This window comes from Vanellus vanellus (assembly GCF_965231255.1).
Source record: "Vanellus vanellus genome assembly, chromosome: 1".
Classification (NCBI taxonomy): Eukaryota; Metazoa; Chordata; class Aves; order Charadriiformes; family Charadriidae; genus Vanellus; species Vanellus vanellus.
Window position 1 is genome coordinate 123,457,024 of NC_138905.1, and position 25,428 is coordinate 123,482,451.

A 25,428-nucleotide genomic window follows, 5' to 3' on the forward strand; every position below is an offset into this window, starting at 1 on the left:
ACACCCGCCCAGCATCTGGGCAGCAGCAGCTACCCCCTTCCCATCCCTCCCCCCACGTTACCTCTCCAGCCCTGGGTAGATCCACGTAACCAAACACAACTATTAAATGCAATTTCTTTAGTCATCTTCTCTTTAGTGATATTCTGGGTGGCATTTAGCGGACAAATGGTTATTACATTACAATATTCCCCTCGTCATTTTGAGCATCTATCAGCTGGATCAGACCAGAAAGCACCCTCGGCCGGGTGGTTGAGGCTGGGGGGAGCGGGTGGCCCCGCCGGGGGAGCAGAGGTGGGTGCAGCCAAGCCAACGCGCTACTTCTTGTCTTTTCTGCTGACAAAGGTGAGGAGGTCCATCGCTGTGACCACACCAAACACCATCTGCTTCATGAAGGAACTGCCATTTCCATTGACTGTAAGAAGAGAAAATGCCTGTTTAGTTGGGGGGGGGGGGAGAAGAACCCCCCCCTCCCCCAGCTGTGCAGAGGCTGCTGTTCGTTTATTAAAAGAAAACTTTAAGGGGGACAGCAGCTGTCCCAGCTCTGCTTCAACAGAAATGGCTGATGCAGCCTCAGTTGGGTTACTGGGGGTCACGTCAGGAAGGTTTCAGCTGCAAATAATGCGCCCTTTACCAGAGCAGGAAACTTAATTTCCCAGTTGTTTTTATCGAACTTCTGTTCCAGTCCTGCTTCTATCACCACAAACTTTTCAGGCCAAACTAATGAGACCCTTTAAGAGCAGCAGTGAGACACTCTCTGCTCTGTTCTCATAACGTCCTACACCACCATTAATAAAACAGCTTTGCAACAATTGCTTTAACTATCTGATAAATGTTTTCTTAAATAAAAATAAAACTAGCCACCTGAGTCCAAACACGAGATAAAAAGCAAGCTCTGAAGGTGTGGGAAGAAAGTAATAAATAAGGGGGTAACTGTGACGGCATTAAAACAGCAGCTCTGGAAAAGAAAATGGGTGGTGTTTGAAAATCAGAGCAAGAGGCGCCGCATGCATCTGGCTGATATTTTCTGGTGGGTATCATTTAATTTGTGGATACCATTTAATTTATATTGCAATGTGATACAGAATAGATTTTCGTTATTTTATGACAGCATAGCTGAGAAATTCTGCTTGGCGTTATTCTTGGGGCAAGAATTGGAAATGTGCATCAAAGGCAGTTTTGAACGGCAGACTTTTGTTTGCAACGTTTTGTGGGAACACAGCTGGACTTGCAAGCCTGCGTTAGAGCGGAGGGGGCTTCGGGGCGGCAAGCCATGGAGATACAAGCAGAGGGACCAGGACGCTTGTGTACGGTGGGTTTCAGAAGCCCCGAGTTCAGAAGACAGTCCCTTGCTGGCAGTCAATACAGCGCAATATTGCATGCCGCTCACCACAGGAATGCTTTGCATGTTCGATGTGCAATCCCATAAAATCAATATAATTACACCCTTCAGCTCTAATTTAGAAGACTTAACCATGGGTCTTCTGACTGCTTTCTCATGTTGCTAACATTTTAAACAAAGCAACACCCTTGAGATAAGGCCAAATTTCTACTTCTAGAAGTTTTAGGGTATAATTGGACCGGAAAGGTGTGTCAGGTCAGATTTGCAGAACAGCACCTTTCCCCATACCCGTTTTGGTCAAAGGAGCAACAAGGTGTGATCCCTGCTGCCATCAATGTGTCAGCAACCCTCCTGCTAATGTGGTCCTACTGCGTGTGACTCTACTGAGCCGGTTTGCTTCTCCAGGCAGGGGGTGGCTGTACAGTGGTTTGAGAATAAATCAAAGCTGCTGCTACGGCTGCTTTATTGGACTAGTCCAATGGTGCTCCCGAATTGGCAGAGCATCCCCATACCCAGCCATGGTCCAGGTAGGGTTCATACAGAGATGCTGCAGGCTGCACGCATCAGTGTGCCTCCTGACTCATGTGCCCCTGCCACAGGGCTTCCTCATGGTCCAAAGCATTTTTTTTCAGCTTTCTCGACTTATCCTGAACCTCCAGGGTAGCTGTCTGATAGCACCCAGCGCAAAAGGCCCCTTAGCATATCAGTTTACCCAGATCCCTTGGGGCATACAGGCATAAAGACGTCTGTTGGCTGCACCTCCAGAGGTGGCAAGTGGGAACAGGGTTGTTCAGAGAAGATGTCACAGCCTCTGGTCATGCACAGCAGAAGGTCTTTAAGCAGTGGGATGCAGACTGCGTAGATTGTTCTCTTGCACTTACATGCTCAAATTCCGCCTAAGCTTTATCTAATGTGCCCAAACGCTCCTTTCGACCTTGCCCTTGGGATACTAAGTCTACAGAGATCCCCGACTCCCCCCGTTTCCTCAGTTTCCCACAACCAGCAAGGCAGTGATTTGAATTCAAGGTCAAGAAACTAAATGAGTACTAGAGGCCTGAGCCTACAGCTGTGCAGCAAAGGCACTGCACCCCAAGCTGCTACCTACAGTCCACTTTGGCTGTCAGAGGGGACCAAATGAAATCCCGTAATGAATACCTTCCGATCCCCAAAAGTGGATTTCCATGGGAAACCATGAGATGAGGGGAGGGGATGGTGCTGTTGGGTGCTTCACCATCACCCCTGCTTGGGGGAACAGCACAGCTCCCATGGACAGGAATTGGGAAGTGCTCCTGTAGGAGACACATCCAGTAGTGAGCTGGTCCCAGGCTCCTGTGGTTAAGTCTTCCCCTCTCTCCCCTCATCCCTGTGGTGTCAGGAAAAGAAATGGGTGAATATTTGGCAGTTCCAGGGCTTTGCAGAGACACAGGACAGAAATCCTTCCTGCAAAGGCTCAGAGGCTGGACATGTGGACCAGCTGTGCTGATACCTACCAAGCTCAGTTTGAGAATTTCCCTTTCCTCTCTCAAACATTTGTGCAAAGCCCACACAGGGCTTCTGCAGATACCTACACTGCATTTGCTCGTGTACAACAATAGCAAAATGGTCGTTCTCCAGGATGCAGGAAAGCTTCCCAAGGCTGTCCTCCAGGCCGATCTAAACAACACAAAAAGAGACATTTCACATTTAACAGACAGTGGTGCAGAGCCTGACTCCTGCCTCTGACTGTAGCTGTGAGTCGGCAGGGTGGCAACCAGCTGGACCAGGATCAGGTGTGCCTCACCCACCCACATTGTTTTGGGGAGGTGGGAGGGGATGCAGGCAACCTGCAAACCTGGCCTTGTAGCTGCAATACAGTGTCGTCTCCCCTCAGCCCAAAGGGCCTCCATGGGCCAGCATGAAGTGACGGCTCCACGTTTCCTAAAACACCATCCATTTACCTCACTCCATCTCTGGACCATTGATTGCCCTCCAACCCAGGCACCCCTCCCCTGCACACCCACAGGACCTGCCCTGTGTTCTGCCAGAGCCCGTGCCTGTTGCCCCAGCCCTGCTGAGCCCTGGCAATGGCTGGGCTCTGATTTCAGAGGGTGCTGATTCCCCAGCTGGATGAAATCCTCTGACAACGTAAAATTGGGGGTGGACATTCACAGGCTTTGCTCCCGGTGTGAAAGCTCCCATGTCTGAACCCCACAGGCTGAGCAGCATTTTTGCAGGTGCTTGTCCTTAGTCTCATCTCCATGGTGTCGCCATCACCCTCCCCACCTCTCTCTACATTCACCTCTCTGCCTTTTCATTGACTTCTTCTCCCAGCTCCTCTCACACCTCAGGGTGGTGTTGCACCTCTTCCCCTCTCCCCATCCCCGGACAGCAGTTCACACGAGCCACAGCCTTAGCGGTACCTTTGAGAACTGGTCGTAGATGACCTTTGTAACGGGGTCTGAGAACTGCGCATTTCCAGCCAGCACTGAAGTGAGGGTGTTGCTGAGGGTCACCATTCCCAAAATAAGTCTGTAGGGGAACAGGGAGTTTTCCAAAAGGTCAGACCTGAGGTAGGGCACATGTTTTATGTAGTGGCTGAGCTACTCCCCTTGAAGTCAGTGATTAAATTGCTGCTGCAGTCAAGCGGGAGGCATCAGCTTTCTCCTCATCTGAGCAGGACAAGAAGATCCTTGTCCTCACCAAGCTGTTGGTTTAACAGTAGTTAAAGTCTGCTATTGAAGTACAGGACTTAGCAACCGGGAGAAGGAAAACTTGTGGGCTTTCCCGTTGCTTATTTGTGTGGGTTTCCCACCCAGCCTTCACCTCACCTCTGGCCTCCCCTTGCCTGTGCACCGATCCAACCTCTGCTGAGTCTGGCGGGCACCAGATTTGGCTTTGATTTTAACTAGCTCATTTACAGTGAGTTTTCTTGCTGAATCCTCACAAAGGGGCGGATGGTATTTTAAAAACATGCATCAAAGAATCCAACACAAGAGACTCATCACTGGATCTAGCTTCATCATGGCTGCTTTTCCTATGTGAATGGCCATCCCTGTAATGAGTAAAAATAGTTACCCTGATTCAGCAACAACAGGAGCTTGGTCGTATCCCTTCTCCTGGAGGATTTCAATTGCCTTTTGACAGCTGACCTCTGGGAGGAGAATGAGAGGGGCTGAGAGATTCAGTTTCTGCACCTTGATGTTCCACCACCTGTTGAATGACAAATGGCAGCACCAAGCTGTTACCCTCTGTTGCACAGCTGGGGGCCTTGCTCAGGGTGGCAAGGCCAGGAGAAGTGAGACCAACCACACAGAGATATTCTGCCTGCCTGCAAAGCTCATTCCACTCCTGTCCCCAAAGCAGTAATACTGCAAGTCCACCATGGCCAGGTCCAGTTGAAGCCAAGCTTTCCCTATGATTGGTGTTCATACAGCTCCAGAGGCAGGGCTGAGGCCAGCAGTTAGCAAGCTGCTGAGTTGTCCTGAATCCAAGGAAGCTACTGAGGGCTTCACTTCGAGCTCGTGAGTGGGGAGGCCTACAAGTTTTACTTCTTTGGTTTGTATCCTCGGTCCTCAAAATGCAGCATTTGCAGCTCCTCTAGGAGAGAACCTAGCAGAGATGCTCATGTGACTTATGAAGGACAAGCTATGCTTGCTTGCTGGGAACCAAAGGCAACTCCAAAATCAGCTCAGCCCTCAGTCCTTGCAGAAAAGGCAGGGCAATGCTAGAGGCTGGAAGGGCCAAGAGCAATTCTAATCAGGCATGAGAGGCCTTGGAAATGTATTAAGTTTTTAGGAAATATTTTGCAATAGCTTTTGGTTACAGTAGACCAAAGGAGCAGGTGACATCAGTAATACCTGCTGTCTTTAAAGCGAGACTAGGCCCTTTGTAAACAACCAGCATTTGCCCAGCCACATGTCAACCGGCATCAGCAGTTTATCTGTGATTCCCTGCCTTGAGGGGACTCTTTCTCCATGGTGTGCAAGAGACAGCAGAGTTGGTCATCTTTTCTGGCCCGCAGCTCTGGAAAGTGAAAATTTACTGTTCCCTGCCTGAAAATACCCCCAGAGCTGTTTGAAAGGGTGCTTGCTACAGGAGGGACCTATCTCCCTGCTGGCCTTTGAACATCAACTGTGGAGTAGAGAGAGGAGGTTTTGAGTGGAGCTGGACGCCCACCTCAGCCATTCTGCTCAGCAGGGTTTAGGTGGCCTGGACAATGACTGCCATGTGGAAGCAGATTGCAACTTCAGCACAGAAACAGCTCCTTTATAGACTTTGATTGGAGAACTGGGATATCTAACCACTCAAAAGAGAGGATCTGACATTACAGCCTCCCCAGAGGGATCTGGACTTAACTGTGTTTTTTCTAAATACTAAAAGATAATACTTTCCTTTGAAGATAATAATTTCCAGACTCAGAAAGCTGATTCCCTTAGCACAGTTTATACCGGCGGAAGTTGTCTTACCAAGGCTTGTGCTCCTGGACATCATTGAGGAAACCATTTTTTATCATCCACTTATCATTCAAAAATTTGGACCTAGAAATCACCAACAAAGAGTGCGTCTGTGACCCTTCCAGAAGAAGTCGTGCTCTGTTTCATGCACTAGACCGCAGCACTGCCCCGGGGCTCCCATGATTTTTGCAGCTGGCTGCTCTTAGCCCCTTTTAAGGTCAACAGGAGCTGCGGGTGCTCAGTAACTCTTAGAAGCATGCCAGCTATTTGCCTTCCCAACTTTAGGCATGCAAGTTCAAAAACTGTAGCTTGACTGATTCCTGCTCCGTGCAGTCAGTCAGTAACAAGAGGAAATAAAACCCAAGCGTCCCAACACCCAGCCCCTGGTGCTTGCCACAGTGGAATGCTATTTCTCTCTGTTGTTTATGTATTATTTTTTTTCTGTGAGCTGCTTGAGGGAGACTGCCAGCTCTGGGCTCACTCTGAGTGTAGACTTATTGGGGTGGCTTCTCAGCAATCCACACAACCTGGGCTCAGTAGTGCTGATCTCATGTCACCAAAGAGCCCCATGCCCCATGCCCCCATGCCCCCAACGCGGGCTACACGCAGAGAGAGTGGGGAGAAGACTACGGGAGCTCCCACCCCACTGCTGGAAAGCAGGTGAGGAAGCAAGAAACTCACATGTAGTTCCTGACGGAGTCAGGCAGGATGACGACACAGCGTTGACCTTCCTTCAGGTCCTTGGCAGCCCGCACAGCGACAGACATGGCACTGCCCGAGCTGCCACCTGGATGGGTACCGAGAAGAGAGAGACAAGTGTTGGGGCTGCCCAGGGTGGAGGGCCACAGTCCTGGTGCGTGGTGCACAGCGCTGCCCCAGATAACGGTGCAGAGGCACCCAGGCAAAGCAGTAGCAGAGGTGGCACCTTGTACACTAGGACAGCTCAAGATGCTGGGAGTGGGAGGACGATTGACCCCACAGCCTTGTAGGCTTTAAGGTCAGGAAGAGGTAGGAACTGAAGGGATGTGTTCATATGGTGGCTCTTGGCAATGGGCTTTTGAGGCAGCATAAGAGTAACCTTATGAATTTCACGAAATACTTCTTGTGGTGACTCTTTGCAGACTAAGGGCTGAAAGATTTAATATGGGGACATTCATATCATTGCTGTCCATGCTGTACCCTTCCTTTGGGTGAGGAGAAAAACATGCCAAATCTAGAGCTTCTGGCTGACGTATTTGGCGATCAAAGGTTGGCTTTAAATGCATTGTAAAGACTGAAAAAACCATAAACATTACATTCATGCTTGGAATACCAGGCCAACGTGATGGAAAGACTTAAACGCTCCCTGTGTCTGTGTGCACGCATGTGGTTTGCTGCACGTAGAGAAAACAGGCCCCTGCTTTACAGAGGCAATTCTTCCACCGGTAGTTCGAGTACTGGAAGTTAAACACATTCCACTATCTGTGTGCCAATTACACACCGCATTCAAGGCAGCACGTATTTTACAGCGGGTTAATTAGCACCAGGTCACATTTTTCAAACAAATGAGGAAAGGCTCTGAAAAATGCAGTTGAGGGAACATGAAGCTATTCACAAATTATAGTTGAGTTCAGCAAGTGGTTTCTGTTGAAACACAGTGACTCCGTGCCTACTAGGTTAAATCAACACTTAAGCGTTTCATTACAAATGGCCTGATCTTTTTCAAAACTCACAGTATCACAATATCACAGTATGCTAGGGATTGGAAGGGACCTCAAAAGATCATCTAGTCCAATCCCCCTGTCGGAGCAGGAACACCTAGATGAGGTTGCACAGGAAGGTGTCCAGGCGAGTTTTGAATGTCTCCAGAGAAGGAGACTCCACAACCTCCCTGGGCAGCCTGTTCCAGTGCTCTGTCACCCTCACTGAGAAGAAGTTTCTTCTCAAATTTAAGTGGAACCTCTTGTGTTCCAGCTTGAATCCATTACCCCTTGTCCTATCATTGGTTGCTAACTCCCGGATGTGAGCGCTCAGGACTTTTATCAGCTGTAACTACAAGCCTACATATTGTCTGGTCCTGGGAGCAAACCTATAGCTCTCTGCTCAGTGTCAGGGAAGGCTGAAAAATGCCGATGTTGTGTAGAGGCTCTTAGGGTACAGTCAGGGTTTGTCTGAGGGCACCTGTTCATTTTGGAAAGCTGGAGGGATCACTTACAGCTTGTTGGCAGGGGGAGAAATACTCAGTAAGAACATCTTACACTTTCTTTACTTTCAAACTTTCCTGGTCCAAACCTGGCACCTCTAGTGTGGCAACCATTCAACGACGGAGAGTACAGCCTCGCAGAGTCGTTAGAGGAGCGACAGTCTTATACCACCTGTCCTGCCCTGAGTCCCATTAATCCTCTCTTCAGCCCACGTAACACTACACCACACACAGTTAGGCCTGAAGATCCAGTTCCATGTGCAAAAGTGTTCCGGTAAGAGGAGAGTTATTGCTTCTATAATTATTGTGGCCGATGAGTCAGGTCCCAGACCACTGACTTACTGCCACACCTCTGAAGTCTACAGTGACCTACACACCAGCTCGGGGTTTGCCATTCAGGTCTCTTAACCTAGCAGACACAAAATGCAGAGAGCACCTACCCCAAAGCACTTTGGTCCCAAAAGGAACAGGTTCAGAAAGTTTATTAAGAGAAGCAACTGTTGTTATCGGTGCTTACCGCACAATAATCCCTCCTCTCTAATCAGCCTGCGAGACATGAGGAACGAGTCTCTGTCGTTGCATTTATACCACTGATCAACCACCTGAAGAGAAAGCAAGAAGGTTGGTTCCTGGCGATGTTATTTCAGGCTGTCCCAACCCTCTGAGGCACACTGTGATGCTGATGCCTACAACATCTGGCAGCCTTGAGCTACTTTCCACACTTGCTGAAAGCAAAAGCATTTGTCAGGGCATCCTCAGTCCAGAGGGCGCATCCTTGCTTGCAGGCACCCACTCCAGCCTTTCCATCCAGCACCCTTTCCTTGGAGAGTTCAGGATGTCTGACAGGTCCAGAGTCAGGATGGGGAAGAGGGAGTGGTGTTCATGATGTCCCGGGCTAGGCTACATTAAGGGTCAAGATTTTGCCAGGCAAAATCAGATCCAACTACAAAGAGAGTTTTGGATTATTACGGGACACAGCTCTAAAGCCATGTGCCAACAGCAGAGGTGTAGTTAACACAACATGTGAAAGCAGAAGGAATCTGGGGTCTGAGGCTGTGGGGGACCTTTCTAAGAATGAGGCCGGGGGAGCACAGGCAGCTTGAATTAGAGCTTTAAAGCTCTGTGCCTGGTGGCAACTGATACACCAAGAAGAGACTTGCCAAGAAGCGGTACAAGGTTCATGATCTGTTATCTTACATGGCTTGGATCTTGCCTTCCAGCCCATAAATGGTGCAAGGTTTCTGCTCTGCGCGTGTGGTGCCTGTGACAGCGAAGGCTCAGGAAACGCTAGCGTGACGAAGAGCAGCCTCAGCCCTGACCTCTTCTGTGTGATTGTAGTGAAAGAGGCATGCTCTGAGCATTGGTGAGGCTGAGCAGAGGAGGCGGGTACTGTGGCACGTTCCTCGTTTGCCCCTGTATTTGCCTGCTCCTTGTAGGTCAGTTATAGTCAGATTTACCCAGAGAGATGCTTTAGTGCTGGGGTCCCAATCCCCCCACAACAGCTTGTTCTGCACTGGGAAGGTGTACAAGTAGCCTTGTGGCACAGTTGGGTGCCACAGCTGGCTACCTCTGAACCTGGGAGTAGGCTGGATGCAAAGCCAAAGATCAGACAGAGGCCTCTCATCACACAAATACTTACTGATCTGTCAAGGACAGTAGGGATAAAGTCATGGCCAATGCCCTCTACTTCGATGGTTGTGGTGTTCGTCCTGTTCATCTCACTGGGCAGAGCGACGATGGAGCCGTCGGGATCCACACCAATGATCTTTGAGGGAAGGAAGTTTTGTTAAACCACAAAGGGAGTTCAGAAATAGTCAAACACACAACTCAAAGGAAAAATTACCCTGCCCTTAGCAGCAACGTTTTCCTTCCCGTGGTATTTATTAATATTCCCATCCACTGGCAGCACGGAGAGCTTCCAGGACAAAAGGGTACTGTTTCCCACTGGCCTTTTAAATAGATCCTAGGTAGTGTTCAGCTGCTGCAGAAGATACTGGTGGCTTAAAAAGTTATCACTCGCAAGAAGTTTGTCATCACCCCTTTGGCAGAACCTGCTACTTCCAAAGCTCAACCTTTAGGATAGTGTGAGTGCTCTTTAATCTGCTCCAGAGCAAAGCCAGCCAGCTAGCTCAAACCCATGGAAACTCATGGCTACAGACATCCTTTCTGGATCTAGTTGTTTCGGCTGACAGTGGCACCTCCCTGGTTGCTTATAGCTTTCCGCCTGGGCTGAGGTTGCCTCCCTCAGCACTCAGCTTAAGACGGATGGTGACACTGCTCCACACACATCTTCAAGCAGTCAGTGAGGTAATCTCATGCCCAGGTCCTCCAGTGGCTGGGTCCACACCAGCTCAATTTGTCTCTGGTGGATCAGGGGTGACTCACGCAATGGCTACGCCAGAGAGGCAGTAACTGTCAAGCCTCCAGTCTGCCTTGAAGCACAGAATGAGCATCTATGGCTGGTGCCAACCATAAAGCATGGAGGCTTTTGTGATGGCAGATGAGAAGCACTTGCACAGTCAGCAGCCCCTGCTGAGCTGTCAGAACGGAAACTTCCAGCAGGTGGGTTAACCAGGAGCAGTAATGCTGTCAGCTGGGCCAGCCACTTCTGCGGTGGACCTCTGACAGTGTCCTGCAAAGGGCAGGGCACCAGGCAGGGTGGGATTAGTAAGGGGGCTGTGGGAGACTTTGACCTCTAAGGCACTCGGATGGATCTAGGTCAAGCTGAGCGTAACACCAAATTGCTTCCAACAAAAGCCAAGCTCCCCGTGAAAAAACAAATAGGTGGAGACAACAACTGCTACCTCAGGTGAGCTGTGGGGTTAGTCTTGATCAAAAACACAGGTAGGAAAACCCAGGGGGGTCACGGCTCCCAGCGGGCAGCCCTGCCTCCCAGCTTACCTTGCACTCTGGGCACTTCTCCTTCAGCTTCCTGGCGACGCCAGTGACGGTGCCTCCTGTGCCAGACCCAATCACCACCATGTGGACCTTGCCTGCAGGTCAGGGAAGAGAGAGGCTTGCAGGGACTCAGCATGGCCTCCAGCAGTCTCCCCTCTATTCAGCATCCCTCAGTTGCTAGAACCTCATGTGCAGAAAGGATAGGCAGAGACCATCTAGCGGCCAAAGCATGGTCCTGTGGAGAAGCTCTGATGAGCTTGCAGGATCTGATCACAGTTGATCCTGCCTCAGTGCAGGGGGCTGAATTTGACCTCCAGATCTCCCACTGGTCTCCATGATTTCTGCATCTTTGGCATCTACTGGCTTAAGGGGGGGGGGGGGAGTATCTCAGCACTTCTAGCCCTTTCAAACCTCACCACATCAAAGCAAAGCACACACTTATCAATAATCGGCTAGCGTTAACACCCACAGTGCAGAGATGGCAGAGCTCTGCCCTGGCAGCCATGTTGGTCAGAGGTGGCCCCACTGGCACCAGTGAAATTATCCTGATTTAGGACTGGTGGGAGCAGAAGCAGAGTCAGGCCTTCAGAGACTTATGCTGCAACTGCATGGGGAAAAGGGGACTTGTAATTCACTGCTGGCAGCCAGTAGGAGCAAATCTAAACATTGTAGTGGAGGGAAGGCTGGGACTCTTGTTCCCATTGCTTCCCGACTGTTTTACTGTTACGATAACTGCTCTCCAGTTAAAACCCTTGAGTCGTGTTTACATTCTGCAGTGCTCCCAGTACTGGCAATAAATTTCACTTCTATCTGCACAGACATGGATTTGGATAATCCTTTATCCTCTCCCAGCCATCACATCAAATGTCGTTAGTCTGTGAAATTTCAGTCTACTTTGATTTGCAAATGAGATGCAGCCTGCCCATGCCCTGATGGACTTATACTCCCCAGTGAGACCTCTTGGGCCATCTTGTGCTCTCAGCTGACAGGTCACAGAGATGTTGTAGCCGCTGAGAAATGGGTTCTTCCTCCTTGGGTACAGCCTGAATTTGTTAAGCCTTTGGTGTCCTCCCTTAGGCTTTTGAAATGGGAGGCTGAAGCAGGGAAGTCTGGCCGGCTCAGGTGGATCTGGAGTGGATTATGTGAAGTTGCTACACTGCGTGTCGGTATTGTCAAGGGTGCCTTCACCTGCAGAGGCCCTTTTGGCTGTTTCTAGACATTTAGATCAATAAACGGTGTAAAACAAGCCTCTCAGAGAGGGCTATAGCCCTCCGCACATCCTCAGCACATAGGAACAACAGCGCAGACAGTACCTTCACACTGCTCCAGGATCTCCTCAGCTGTGGTGTCGTAATGAGCCAGGGGGTTGCTTGGATTTCGGTACTGTTTATTTCAACAGAGAACAGCATGAGTTACTGTGTGAAGCGTAGGTCAAATACCAAACTAGCAATAGCTCCTGATGAGCTTTACCCAAAGCACGCAACTGCCCCCTCCTCTCCCTGGCGAGGGATGGACTGCCACCCGGCCAGGCCAGGTCACAGGTATTCCTCCTGGTTGTCACTTTGTGACAGGTTTCCAAGGACACTTGGGATTTGGCCACACTGGAAGATTAAATGTGCTCACAAACACTCGCTCTTTGGCACTTGGTACCTATTCGTTACGGAGCGGTGCGGCTGTCCCATACACCGCATTGCCAGGTTTTGTGGGATCTGGTGGTTTTGCTAAAGCCCTAGCTGCTTTAGCAGAGAGACGTCCTCAGTATTTTAGCTATTGCTCAGACAGAAGCATTTTAGCCTTTTCTGTTGCCTTGAAAAAGCTGAAAACACAGCACCACAATACTCCTAAAAATCTCAGACAACAAAACAAAAAAAAATATCCTTCCTCAAAAGCCATCTTAGAAATCTTTTTTCAAGTATCAGATATATATCTCTAATTTTGCGAGCTGCTTTGTCATTTAGAGGCATTTGTGGTTGGCAAGGACACGAGTCAGGTGGCTGGCAACCGCGGGCCAGAGTAGTTGTCCTGCCTGTACAGAGGCATTTGCCACAGGGGGTACACAGCTACAGCACTGAAACACGTGCAGCCCCGTGTTCTCACCCGTAGGCCAGGCTGCTTCGGAAAAGTGTATTAAGACATTGAGCTCCCTTTTTCTTAAAAGGAAGGTGCTTCCCTGACTTTTCGGCACTATAGGGGATCCTTGCTCGCCTGGGGGGTGCTTTCCTGCAGCTGGGTTGGACCGGAGGGAGAAGTGCCTTCCTGTACAAGACCCAGTGCTGCACGAATCATTGGCGTTTGCCCTTTACAGCACGAGGCTTATTTTTGAGGCAGAACAGAGGCTGCTAGCCAGGCATAAAAAGTGATTTTTTTTTTTTTTCAGGTCAAAGTTAAATCTGAAGCAATTTGAGGAGTCTTTGAAGTGTGCGAGAAAACCCAGCCTCACCCACATCCAGGCTTTGGCAGAAGTATTATAGGTTTGGAAGTGTCGCTTATTTTGTTTCTGCCACCACATGCTTTACAGAAGAGCGATTAAGTTTCAAACGCTATAAAACACTGACGAAATCTGCCCCCGCTGCCAGTTTGAACGAAGCTCCCAAACACAGGCACACTTGGAGCACACGCTGTAAACCGTGTTTGGAAGAAGAGTCAGTGGAGGAACGGCGTTTACCTGGTCCAGGATGTGAGAGTTTGGGATTTCACTTTTCAGCTTCCAGGCAACGCGAATGTTAGACTCCGGGGCATCAAAGCGGGTGCATGGGGTCCTCACAATTTCAACACCCAGCGCCTTCAGAATATCGACCTTTGGGAGGGAAGAGAGTAGATGTAACACAACCGATCCCACGTAGCGATGGTAATCCGAACCTGCAGGCTCATGGCAGTGTCAGATGCCAGAGGAGCTTTGCATGCGGGAGACATTTAGCATTTGGAGATACAATGTCCGATTCTCAGTTATACTATCTCTGACATCCTCCTGGAACTCAGGGCCTCCTGCCTGAAGCTGGCACATGGATTCAAGCCTGGCCTCGTGCCCTGTCCTACTCGGAGGACAAGCTGGGGACACAGCAGAGGTAGGTAACACTGTGCTGCAAAGGGGCAGAGGGAACCAGGGTCGGGAACAGCGTCTCCTATGTGCTGTGGTCTGAGCCCCTGCATGCAAGGAGGAGGTCTTAAAGCTGTCTTTGCCCCAAGTCCCTCCTCTCCCCTCACCAAGCACTGGGAAGGAGCAACTACAAATCAGCCTGAGGGTGTTAATCCACTAGGAGATGCGGCTGCCAGAGGGAGAGGGGGTCAAAAGGGAAGGGTGGGTGAGTGTTGGGGTGCCTGGAGATGAAGCCCATGGCAGCTGGAGGTGGCACCTGATCCAGACTGAGCTTAAGTGAGATTTAGGTTGAAACGAAAGTGGCGCTTTGGAGAAGGGCTCAGCTGAGCCAAGTCAGGGTCCAGGTCTGGCTTCACTGGCGTGAGTTCAGCTGAGCAGTTTGTGAGACTTTTGGCTACCCAAGGCAGACATCTCGGCCATCTCCAGGACAGCATCAGCTCTCGTGCAAGTGACTTGACTTCCACCATCTCGAGAAAGCAGCTCAGACAACCGTAAGTGTCTCCGTAAGAAAACCATAGAGACACAAGAGAGACCAAGTGGCACATCAGATGCCGGAGGGGAAGTTAGCAGGACCGGCAGCCAAGCCCCAGCACCTGCCTGCCTCTCCTCTGCTCCATCCAGCCCTTGCCCTCACAGACAACAGATATTGCTCCATTTCCCTGCAGCCACGCACCGTGTTTGGCTAATGCGTGACCCCAGCTGCACTGCTGATGCGAGATAATCAGCCATCACAGTGTGCTTTTTTTTCCACCAAGAGGAAATCTTCTGAATAACTACAAAGCTATGTCAGTGCGTGTGGCAAGGCTCGTTACCCTTTAAAGCAGAGGGCAATCCATCTGTAGAAAGGGAGGGCAGAGACAGACAGGGAGGGAGGTGTTCCCCGGCTGTGGGGTAATACCGTACAGAGCTCTGACCTTCTCCATGCTCATTTTCTCCGGCAAGACAATGATGCAGCGGTAACCTTTCACTGCAGCTACCAGTGCCAGCCCGATTCCTAGGTGGTGGGGAGGAAAGGGAATTGGTTGACAACAGCATTAGGCAAGGCCGACCGATGTGTGTTGCTTCCTAAGTTCCTCTCTCCCGCCGGTGAACGTAACCTAGAAATGTTCACCAACGAGTTACAGGTGAAGGCATCCTCCATGAGCCTCTCGGGACGTGCTGGGAGCACCAGAGAGTGTGGAAGGATGTGCTAATATATCCCAGCTGCCATATCCCTCTTGCTCGCAGGAACCTGTTAGCGTGGCACAGACCGAACGGTAAGGCTGGGGAGCACTTTCCTCCCCTCACTGAGGCTCCTTTGCTTTCCAAAACTCAGGAGGGAGGAGGTGGTTTTGCTTCAGGAGTGCCTTCCTCCCTCTCCCCCTCCAATGCTCTCAGCTGGACACACACACACACAAGCGAAGGTGCACGTGTCACCCTGTGGCGAGCAGGCAAAGGGAATGGCTCCTCCAGTTTCACTGGGGGATGATGGATGGAGCCAGCTGCTTCCCGGCTGGAGGAGGAAGGTGAGGCTGGAGCAGCCAGTGTGTCCCTGCGAGAGGCTGTGGGGAGCATGGAGTCGCCCCGACCGCACTGGGCAGGCAGGGAGCCAGTGAGGGAACAGCCCTGGGGACACACAGCTCCCCTTGACCCCGTGTCTTGTGGAGGGGGGGGTGAGGATGGGGAAAGGGGGGTGCTGGCTGTGGGGTACCTGCAGCCAACAGACTGAGAAGGAGCAAAATTCCTGGAGAGGAGCCCTGTTCTGCATGGGTGGTGAGGGGGGAGGCAGGGAGGGCAGTGAGGGGCACAGCTCTGCCCAGAGCACCTCCACAGCCACCACTGTGCCTTCTCCCAGGAAAGCACACTATGCACACGTGTGTCCCTGAGGTGGTGGGGACATTGGGGCAGGGAGCAGCACAGGGTCATGGAAACTTGCACCGATGGTCCTGTGCAGGCTGCAAAATAGGAGGCAGGGGGGAAGGCTCCTTTGTTGTCCCCCCTCATCTCATACCCCACCATAATATAGTGCCCGAGCGGGGTGACAGTGACAAGGAAAAAAAGAAAAAAACCCAGATGATTTATCCTCCAGCCTGTCAGGGAAACCCTCTCTGGGAACCTCGCGATATTCAAGAACTTCCCAGCCTGAAAACACCTGGGGGTTGCCCCGGCTCCTCCACCTACCAAGGCTGTTTGCTGGCTGCAAGGTAACCCGGCAGGCACACCTGCACAGGCATGGGACCCTCACAGGACCTTGGGAATTTCAGCCATGAGGCACCTCAGAGCACCCCAGGATGCCCATGGCCCTTGGGAGAGGAACCGAGGGAAGGACGGAGCCAGAGCCATGGGGTCCCAAGCTGACCTTGTAACTGCAAGTGCCAGAGCTCCTCGAATCCCTGTCCCTCCTGCAGCCCCTCAGAAATGCCACCCTGCCCGGCACCCCAGCGGAGGGATCATCTCTGCCCTTCCCACCTGTGTTTCCTGAAGTGGGTTCAATCAGTGTGTCTCCTGGTTTTATGATCCCAGCTCTCTCTGCGTCTTCCACCATCCTCAGGCTGATGCGGTCCTTCACACTGCCCCCCGCGTTGAAGTACTCACATTTTGCCACTGGAAAGGAAAGGTGAGGCTCCGTCGGGGACAAGCTGCAGCTGGGAGCACCAACTCCCTGCTCCCCCAGCCATCACTACAGTCATTTGAGGACACCCATTCCTCCCCTGTGGGACAGTCCTTTGCTCAGGGGAGTGCATCCACCATCTGCTTGTGGGGTGCTGCAGCTTGTCATAGGATTACCCACCAGCGTACCTGCGCACGGTCCCTCTTTCCCCCACGTTTCATCTACCTGCAGCAGCCTGAAGGCAGCAGTCAGGCCTGGTAAGTCCTGGATGGGTTTAAAATCGACTGGATATACAGTGACTGCTAGGGGGAGGGTCTCATACCGGTACGAGGTGTATGCTGCCCCGCCTTGAGGGCTCTTCTCTGAGCAAGGCACTGTCAGGGTTAACAGCAAGGTCTCACAGTCTTTCCTAGGGCATATCAGTTATTAACGGGTATCTAAAAAGGTGCCCTTCTGTAGGAGTGATCTCTAGTCCTGAATGGGGTGCCGTAAAGAAAAACAAACCATAGAAATGGCACTTTCAAGTGCTAACAAAAATCAGAATTTCTTCACTGAGCTGCCAAAAATCCCAATTAACAGAGACTTTTCAAGGTGTGCACAAACTTCAAGGCACACCTTGGTTCCTTGATCAGCCCCTTCACACTGCTAATATGCGGGGCAGGACTCTTCTCACCAAGGTTTTAGTGAGCGTCTACATCTGGACTGAAAGCATTGAGCTCTGTTTATGGACAACAGGGAGAAATGGGTACTTTCAGGGTGTCATTCACTTCATCCTAGCAGACACAGCTACTTCAGGCTGACAAATCAACCTGACACCTGAGCAGCCAGAACGGGGGAAAAAAGACCTTGTGTTCGTCGTTATATTTTATAATGCAAAACTGCCAAAACTTCAGCTACGCAGAGATCCCTGGAGGCACAGAGATTACAAGGTAATCGCGTCCAACCATAACAGCTTCCTCGACGTGGCAGTGCTGCAAGCTTTCCTAATATTTGCTCGGTAAGAGGTTCTGTGCTGACCTGCAGCTCAGAGAGGACCACGCAGCTGTTCTGCCTGTCCGGCTCTCCTTGCTCGCCTGGGCCAGGGGAGGGAGACACCATCCCAACAAACAGGGTCTCCCCAGCTTTCCTGCTGCTCTTTGTGCCAAATCCTCCCACTCCCGTTTGGTGCTTGCCTCAGCAAGACATCCTCCAAGGGACAGACTGCTTCAGAGGGGGACCAGACATTGCAGAGCTGTCCTCCCACCTCTGCCGCCTCTGCTCCACAGTCCCCCACCGTCCCCTGAGGTCTCATTCCAGGAAGCGAGAGGTGGTGCAACGTGGAGGTTGCAGGCTTAGGAGCCCAAGGATCCCAGATTCGAAGGAGGGATCTGGTCGAAGAGCACAGTATGCTCCATGTGGCCATGTGCCCGGTAGAAGCTGGCTACCATGCAGATTCCCTGCTGCCACACAGGACCACAAGGTCCCGCTGTGCCCTTCTATTGAGTGTGAGCACTCATCAAGTCTCTCCTTCCTACCCAGCTACGTTGGCCCTCATGAATCTTACTGCCTCCGAGACATCTGCCTTTCTGCCTCATCTGGCTAAAATTAATTAATAGGGCTAAAAGTTACAGGAAAGGAGACTGAAAAGTCCATATATACAGAGATACTCTGATCATATCAGCCTTATGTCTGTAGGGGACCAGGCTGAAACCAATCCTTACATGAGATACCACCAGCGTTATGCTAACACCTCCTCAGGGGTAGGACTGAGGTCCTGCTGGAAAACCTGGCCCTACAGCCAGCGCCTTGACCTGGCTTTTAGCACCAGGGCCTGGCACATGTGTTGCTGATGAATCCAGCTGTCTGCAGCCCCCGCTGCTCTGCCTGGAGCTGCGTTTTTGGGAAGGTCCGCAAGGGAAGCTGTCACTGCCCCCGGGACAGTGACAGAGCAGAGGCAGTGCCTGGCCTGGCTGTAGCTGACTTGGCGGAGATGATGCCACCGCAGAGCAGAGTCCCCCCTGCATGGGAGCTCTTCCTGGTGGCCACGGGCTATGCTGGCTGTGTCCCCTGCAGCCCAGGCTGCCCCCTCTGCCTGGGCAGGCTGCGGCATGTGTCCTGCCGTGCCCTTCACCCCATCCCAGCCACCATGTTTCAGGAAGGTTTTGTCAGTTGTTTCTGTGCACGCCCCGTACTACCCTGGGTGCTGCAGCATCCCTGCCCGTTGCTGTGATGTCATCCATCCATCCGTCCCCAAATTCAGCCCAGCTCTGCTCTGAGCTTATGCTGCAGTTATCTGGGAGGAGAGACACCTCCACTACCATTAGCCCCCTGTTTGTTGCAGCTTGAAACCATCCTGTTTGGTCTGACAAATGGCTGTAGAGTAATTATCCTAATAAGCGGGAGTACCCAACACGTGCCACATCTGGCCCTCCCCGTCTCTGCTTGCTGTCCACAGAGCCTCTTCTGAAACCCCCCTCCAACACCGCCCCTCACCCTCACCTCATGGCACGGAAAAACCTGGTGGAAAGGGGACACTCACAGAGCTCACACTTGAGCCCATAGGACTTCCCAATCTTGTTGACTCGGACCATTGGGGTGCAGCCAATTTTCTTCAGGATGTTGGGCAAGATCTTTGTTTCTTCTGGCCTGAAATAATCCAGAAAGAAAAAAAAAAGAAATATGTCAAATCAAAGCAACTGTTATGCAACGTGAACCAAGATAAAATCTGAGTGAGGTTTCAGCAACTTTAGCAAGGCCACCGAGAGATACCCCAACTCCAAGAGAAAAGGTCCACATCACCAATTTATGGCAACAGGAGCCAGTTATGGTTTTCCATCACTCTTACAATGAGTTATTAATTCTTTTGCATAAAAAATAAGGTAATTAATATTCAGGGCTGTTCTGAAATATCTTGTTCTGGAAAGTCCTAGGCCAGACCTATAACTAAGTGAGAAGAGCTGACAAGCCTTGGGATTTTACATAGTGGGTGAGAAAGCCAGAAGGCTGTGCACAACCCAAGGCTCCTCCTCTTTTCTCTGTCCTATGCAGCACCACCTCTGCTTTTCGCATTTTCAGCTATCTCTGGACCAACTGTTGCTTGCCTGGCCGGGACTCCCAGCCTTGCAAGGATGGCTCCAAGCCATCAGAAGGGCCCAAGCTACAGAGGACTCTGGAGCTTTTTTGGCAAATAATTAAACTGAGCTCTTGGATCAGTGCAATCCAGCCACCCCGTTTTGCTGGTCTCTGTCAGACTCTGGCAGAAGCCAAGAACCACGTCACGGCAATTGCAACCAGAATGAAAGAGATTTGTTTGCCCAACAAGCAACTGAACGCATCTTGCTACGCAGCCAGGGAACCCGTGTCCTTGAACTTTTTAAAACACGGAGGGAAAAGATTGATGAGGGCTGCGTTTATTGGGGCCACAAACATATTGCCCCTGGTTGATAGCCAGCAAGTCTCCCTCTGAGTGGGGTGACAGAGCCCCACTCCCTCACTGCTCAGCTCTCCTTTGCACAGCTCTCGCCTACTATCATCCGTTGAACCTTGATCCCAAGTTATCCTTGTCTGCTATCACAGCCAGGCAGCTGGCTGTCTGCTGACAGAAAGTCCATATGGTGCAGGGATGACATGCTGATTTACTTAAAGGCACACACACCTCCCTCCCTGTTTTGCAGGCGTGATATAAACACTTCTTGCTTTGCAAGATGACAGGAGTTGCGGTTTACTGCAGGTCTTTACTACCAAAGGGAGCCAGCCCCCTTATAGCTCAAGCATGGGAATGAGGGAGTATTACACGCGTGCTCTTACCTTTCCCTCCATGGAAAGTGTTACTGCGCTTTCGCAGCCTCTACTGGCAAATGTGAGGTGATAGCTCAATAAATGAGCTTCCCCCACAGCTGCAGCCTTTTTCCATCTGCTCCAAAAGCCAACAAAATTCTCAGGGATTTCAGTGGGGCTGAGCCACAGCAGGAGGAGACTCCAGCTCCTTCAGGTGGTGTTTAACTAGAGCCTGGCTTTCAAGAGAGTGACCTGCATATTACGTTACACGTCTAAATTGCAGGAATCCGTCTCGAAAGAAGAAAGCGAGACCATTTATTTATGTTCAGCCAGTAACTGTGGCAAACGAGATGCTACTGTGCCCTTTGAACCCCAGCAAGGCGTGATGTGGCACCGCGAGTTGCTGTGCAGCTCCGGGGTCTGCAGTGGTGGAGCCTGCCAAGGGGACGGGGAAGGAGAAGGCAACCTATGCTGCCTTGCACGCCGGGGCAAGCCTTGCCGGGAGGACAAAGGTGGGAACCAGAAACAGGACTGCTCTTTTGTATTGCTACCAGCCGTAGTGACTGTCTCCCCAAAAGAATAGCCTTTCTCTCGCTCTAGGGCAAATTTTCTGCGGTTCTTATCAAATTCCTTTCCTAATCACTACCACATTTTACTACAAAAATAATATGAGTGAGGCCAGCTTCCTTCCCCAGCTACATGAGCTCTGTGCGTGGCCCTGAAGACAGAAGGTCTATGGGGATACAAGGATCTGTGGCAAAGGCCTTTGGTGCTCCTAAGGGATGTGGTGGGACACCCTGGTCCTGCAACTGCTGGTATCACTTCAGGATCACAGTAGACAAGGATGGTTTTTCTCCAAAATTTCTGCTTTTACTCATGGCACGTTATTCCACAAGATGTCCAGGGGAAAAAAAGTCCTGGCAAACCAAGTGATTCTTGTTGAGGTTATAGTGGGTCAGAATTATCTCAAGGACTGTCAAAACCGGTCTACTTCTGTATCTTTGGGAAAATTAAAAAAATTCATATTCTTAATTAAAATAACATCTTGTCTTCTTCCTCCCCCTTTGTCCTCTGCTTCTACCCAAAACTTAATCAGCTTTTGCATGGGAATCTCAGAAAGTCCAGAGATTTTTGCCACATCAGCTGCCATCTGTGGTTTACCCAGAGCAGAGAAAACAAACAACCCTCCTCCACACACTGCTGCGAAGGAAAAAAAATAGTGTAACATGTCCCGGTGCATTTTCTTCACTGCCATACAGCAGGTTATGTTTCAGTCCATAGCCCTAGTGACGCTGTGTGGGTCCCAGCAGCCAGACTCCATCCCCAGGGAGGTGCCTGATGCCCAGGGCTGGGGCTGTCCTGGTTGTCCACCCTGCCCCCGGCTGCCCACCTCCTGGCTGGGGTGTGGGATGGGCCCTGGCACCAGCCCTGCCTTGCTGTCCCGTGGCACCCTGATGCCAATTTGCTAAAAACCAAGAATGTTATCCTGCTCAGCATGATCACCAACAAAAAACCCCACATTTTGACTGAAAAGAGATGATCCTGTCCTTGGGTGCTAGCTGCAGGGATTGCACTGGGTGAGTGCCTGGATGCACGTTTGCTGGATCAGCTCTGAGGCTGTCGAGCCCACTCCTCCTTCATGGGCCAGACCTGGAGGCTATTTTGGGCTTCACATACACCAGGGGCTGTGCCCTGGCTGTGTCCTGCCCGCCACGCCAAACGAAGCCCCCCCAGCTGGCTCCGGGCTGGCAGGCATCCACACGGAGCTGTGCCGCACCTCCCACGGGCTCCAGTTCCTCACATTGCTGGAGCTGAATTCATGTTTTACATCTTTGGCACAGGAGAGACGTGTCCGCAGTTCCCCTGACATTTATAGGACAGCCTTATCTTTAATAGCTTGTCTGGGTCTGGTTTGCCGGGCCATTAAAGCACCTCTCGTCAAGTCTAGTCTGGGCACTTTGGCAGGCTTACCTCACGCTGGGAGGCAACCGGCTGCTGTGAGGACAAGAACCGCTCACAGCAATCACTTCCCCTTGCGCTGCACTCTTGGGTCACTTACATAGAGCGGGCAACCTCTGCATGAGCCGTTTTCTATTTATTTAAAAGCCTAGGCCATGGTAATCTGTTTTCGTGAAGGTCTCTTGGCCGTTGGTGAAGACATTGCTAGTACTTAGAAATCTTCGTACGCACAGCCTTGGACTGTTTGAGTAGAAGTGTACAAGTCCCTGGTTGAAATCTACCTCTAAAATACGTTTCTTTTAATTCTTCTAAAATGAGATGCCCCAAACTAGCAGACGTTTTGAAATGTGTGCTGGAAAACAAAGAGCTGAGTCTCGAGCCAGCCATATCTTTCTGCAAGATTAAAAGGAGCGAGAAAGTTCTTCCTGCAGAGGAGATACTAGCTGGGTTTTGCCTTCTGGAAAATAAACCATCGTTAACATAACATACCGTCAAACTACTGACTTCTGGTCATGACCATCCTGGTGTAACAATAGTATTTCATGTTCAGAAAAAAATACTGGGCTGTCTGCGCTCTGAAATAACCAGCATGAGAGAATTACTTACAAGGGCATACAGGAATGTGGAGACTTGGTGGCAGGCGTTGCAGCTGTCCACGTGCACTTACTGGGCAAGTTGGGAAGAACCCACATGCTGTCGGCTTTGCTTTCCTGACTTCCCACACAACTGCCGTTCATGAGCAGGCATGTCTTGGTCAACTCCTGTGTTGTGGAATAGAGACCCACAGTCACCTGGGAGGAAAAGCGGGCAGGCAGGCACCGGGGCAATAGTTGTCGAAGGCAGGAAATGACATTTGGGTGTGCAGGCAGGGTGGCCAGCCTGCATGGGGCATCCCTACTGGCATTTCAAAACCCCAGTTTTACCAGAAGCATAAAATTTCTCTTTCAGAGTGGTATGCTAGACCACATACATGGTAAACCATCATCTGGCCACCATCTCCAGTAAATCTTTCCCTGCTCTCATGTACATTGAAGCATCCCCTCCGCTAGAAAATTTGGTGCTCCATATTTAATTATTTGGTCAAGAGCAGCATTTTTCACCCTAGCAGTGAAGAAACTGCAGATAAATCTACCCAGCAATAATTTCAGAAGACTTGTATGGTGGTACTGGGCCCCAAAGGATCAGGTGCCTTTGTACAAAAAAAGTACAGGTGCCTCAAAGGCACCTCAAAGGTGCCTCTACTCTGGCACCCGAGTGTATTACAAGTGAAAAAATGAGAACTAATAGAAACAAAACATCAGGAAAGGGCATCAAAGGTGCTCAGGGGTACTGAGCAAGTCGCACCGTAAAACAGCTTAAATAGAGGAGGATTCACCAGATTGGAAATGAAACAGGCGGCTGGTGGTGAGAGGGGGCTGTAAATCCTGGGGGATCAGGAGAAGGTGACTGAGAAACACTTTTTTGTTTCTCAGCATCAAATAATAAGGCAAAATGAAATTATCAGGAACAACCGCAGGAGCAGAGCAGGTAAAAGTGGAACCAGAAAAAGGTTAAACAAGTTTACAAAGGTCAAGTTCATTAGTGGATTTTAAACACAATGGCCCTTATGATACCTGCGCTCTGTGAACATGGTAATTTGCTGTGCTGGTTTGGAGGAGGAGTTTGGTTTTATAGTTCATTCTCACCGTCTGCTACTGACCAATAGCAGAAACAAGGGTTACGTGGAGCTTTGGTGTGACCCTCTCTGGTGTGACCCTCTCTGCAATTCATCAGCCACCCTTTTGTGCTAAGGAAACCAGCCGCATGGAGAAAAGACACACTCTTTTGGCAATTGGAAGTTTCTTTTCTGGCTTGTTCACAAAATGAATTTGCCTTAGTTCAGCCTTTGTTGAATACAGAGACCGCGAAGCTCAGCATGGTCATGGGTGGAGACTTGTGCCTTACTTTGATTGATGATGAAAGTTGGCGCTAACCTGCTGGTTATAGCATAGCCTGCCTTATCTTCCTACATTACAGTGGTGGTGTGCTTTGCAATTAGAGCAAGTGTAATGCTCTCGTTAACTGTAGTAGAAATTCTCAAGGCCCTGATGTTGGGCCTTCCTTCTACATTTAACTTCAGATTGAGAACCAAGACGTTAATTTTGAAATTTGAAACAACCAAACCAGCGACACAAAGAAGAAATACCTTGTTTCTAAAGGTAGAGGACTGCCTGCAGAAGGAGCAGGCCTGCTGCCAGGTGGAGGGGAGGGAATGTGGGAAATGCACTCTAGTTACTGCCCCGGGGGGGGAATTCAGGCAGCTGACAGGAGGATGCTGGAGCCAACGTGCGCAGCACTGATAGCAGAGGCCAACAGGTCTGCGGAGCACCATCTTCATCCCAGGCCATAAAGCCACCGCTCTGCCCCTCCTGGACACCCGGGCTGCCAGCAGTGCCTGCAAAGCCCAGCTGACTCACAGCGGCCAGGCAAGCAGCCAGCACGCTGTTATGGCTGGGTCCTGATTATCTAATTAATTTGTGGCTCGACATGTGAACCCAAGCCAAGCCTTAATTACCATTTCTGCCATCCTCCTTCTGCTCACTTCACCCAGTTGGCAGGAGGTTGTTTGAAGCGGCTCGGCAGGACTACCTGAGGTCAGCGCCGTGCTTTCCTGGTGGTTTCCCCACACTGGCCGGAATGATGGGGCTGTCCATGAAACACAGAAATACACCACACTGTTATTCTAGCCATAGCATAGGGCTGAAATGGCCCGTGGCATGTGGCTGAGCTTTCTTCTCAGCCAGAGGCCCGAGGGCACCTGGAAGATGGAGATGAACAACCTCATGTCACCACCTGGCCCCGTGACCGAAGCATGAAGCAGGATGGCAGGCAGGGGACATCAGGCCACCTCCACATCAGGTGCTGAGCCATATTTTCCTCCTCCAGAGATACCAACCCCAGCCCCACAAAGCAGCGATAGACCATGAGGGTGCAGGGCGGTCACGCCAAAATGGCTTGGACCCCCCGCAGCTGGTCCAACAAAAAATCTCCCAGCAAACTTTGCCTCCCGGCACTCTTGCCCACCACTGCCAAACCTGTTGCTTCTTGGAGGAATTAAAGGAAAAAAAAAAAAAAAATTCATTTCCTTGCAAGCCAGGATTTGCGTCGGCCTTGAGTGTATCTCCCCAAGCAAAT

The 25,428-nt window shown here is 50.8% G+C and overlaps 1 protein-coding gene across 1 annotated transcript; it reads right to left on the reverse strand.

Annotated features, from left to right (window-relative positions):
- Positions 1-126: 126 nt before the first annotated feature.
- Positions 127-24,820, reverse strand: LOC309677480 (cystathionine beta-synthase-like; the record flags this gene model as incomplete). The annotated part of the gene is made up of 16 exons (XM_082490283.1): positions 127-412; positions 2,908-2,992; positions 3,739-3,847; positions 4,394-4,528; positions 5,785-5,856; positions 6,454-6,559; positions 8,472-8,556; positions 9,594-9,719; positions 10,856-10,947; positions 12,166-12,235; positions 13,518-13,649; positions 14,864-14,943; positions 16,398-16,532; positions 19,058-19,164; positions 22,861-23,045; positions 24,809-24,820. The coding sequence occupies 16 exons, from the start codon at positions 24,818-24,820 to the stop codon at positions 315-317; spliced, it is 1,629 nt and encodes a 542-aa protein (XP_082346409.1). The 3' UTR covers positions 127-314.
- Positions 24,821-25,428: the final 608 nt, after the last annotated feature.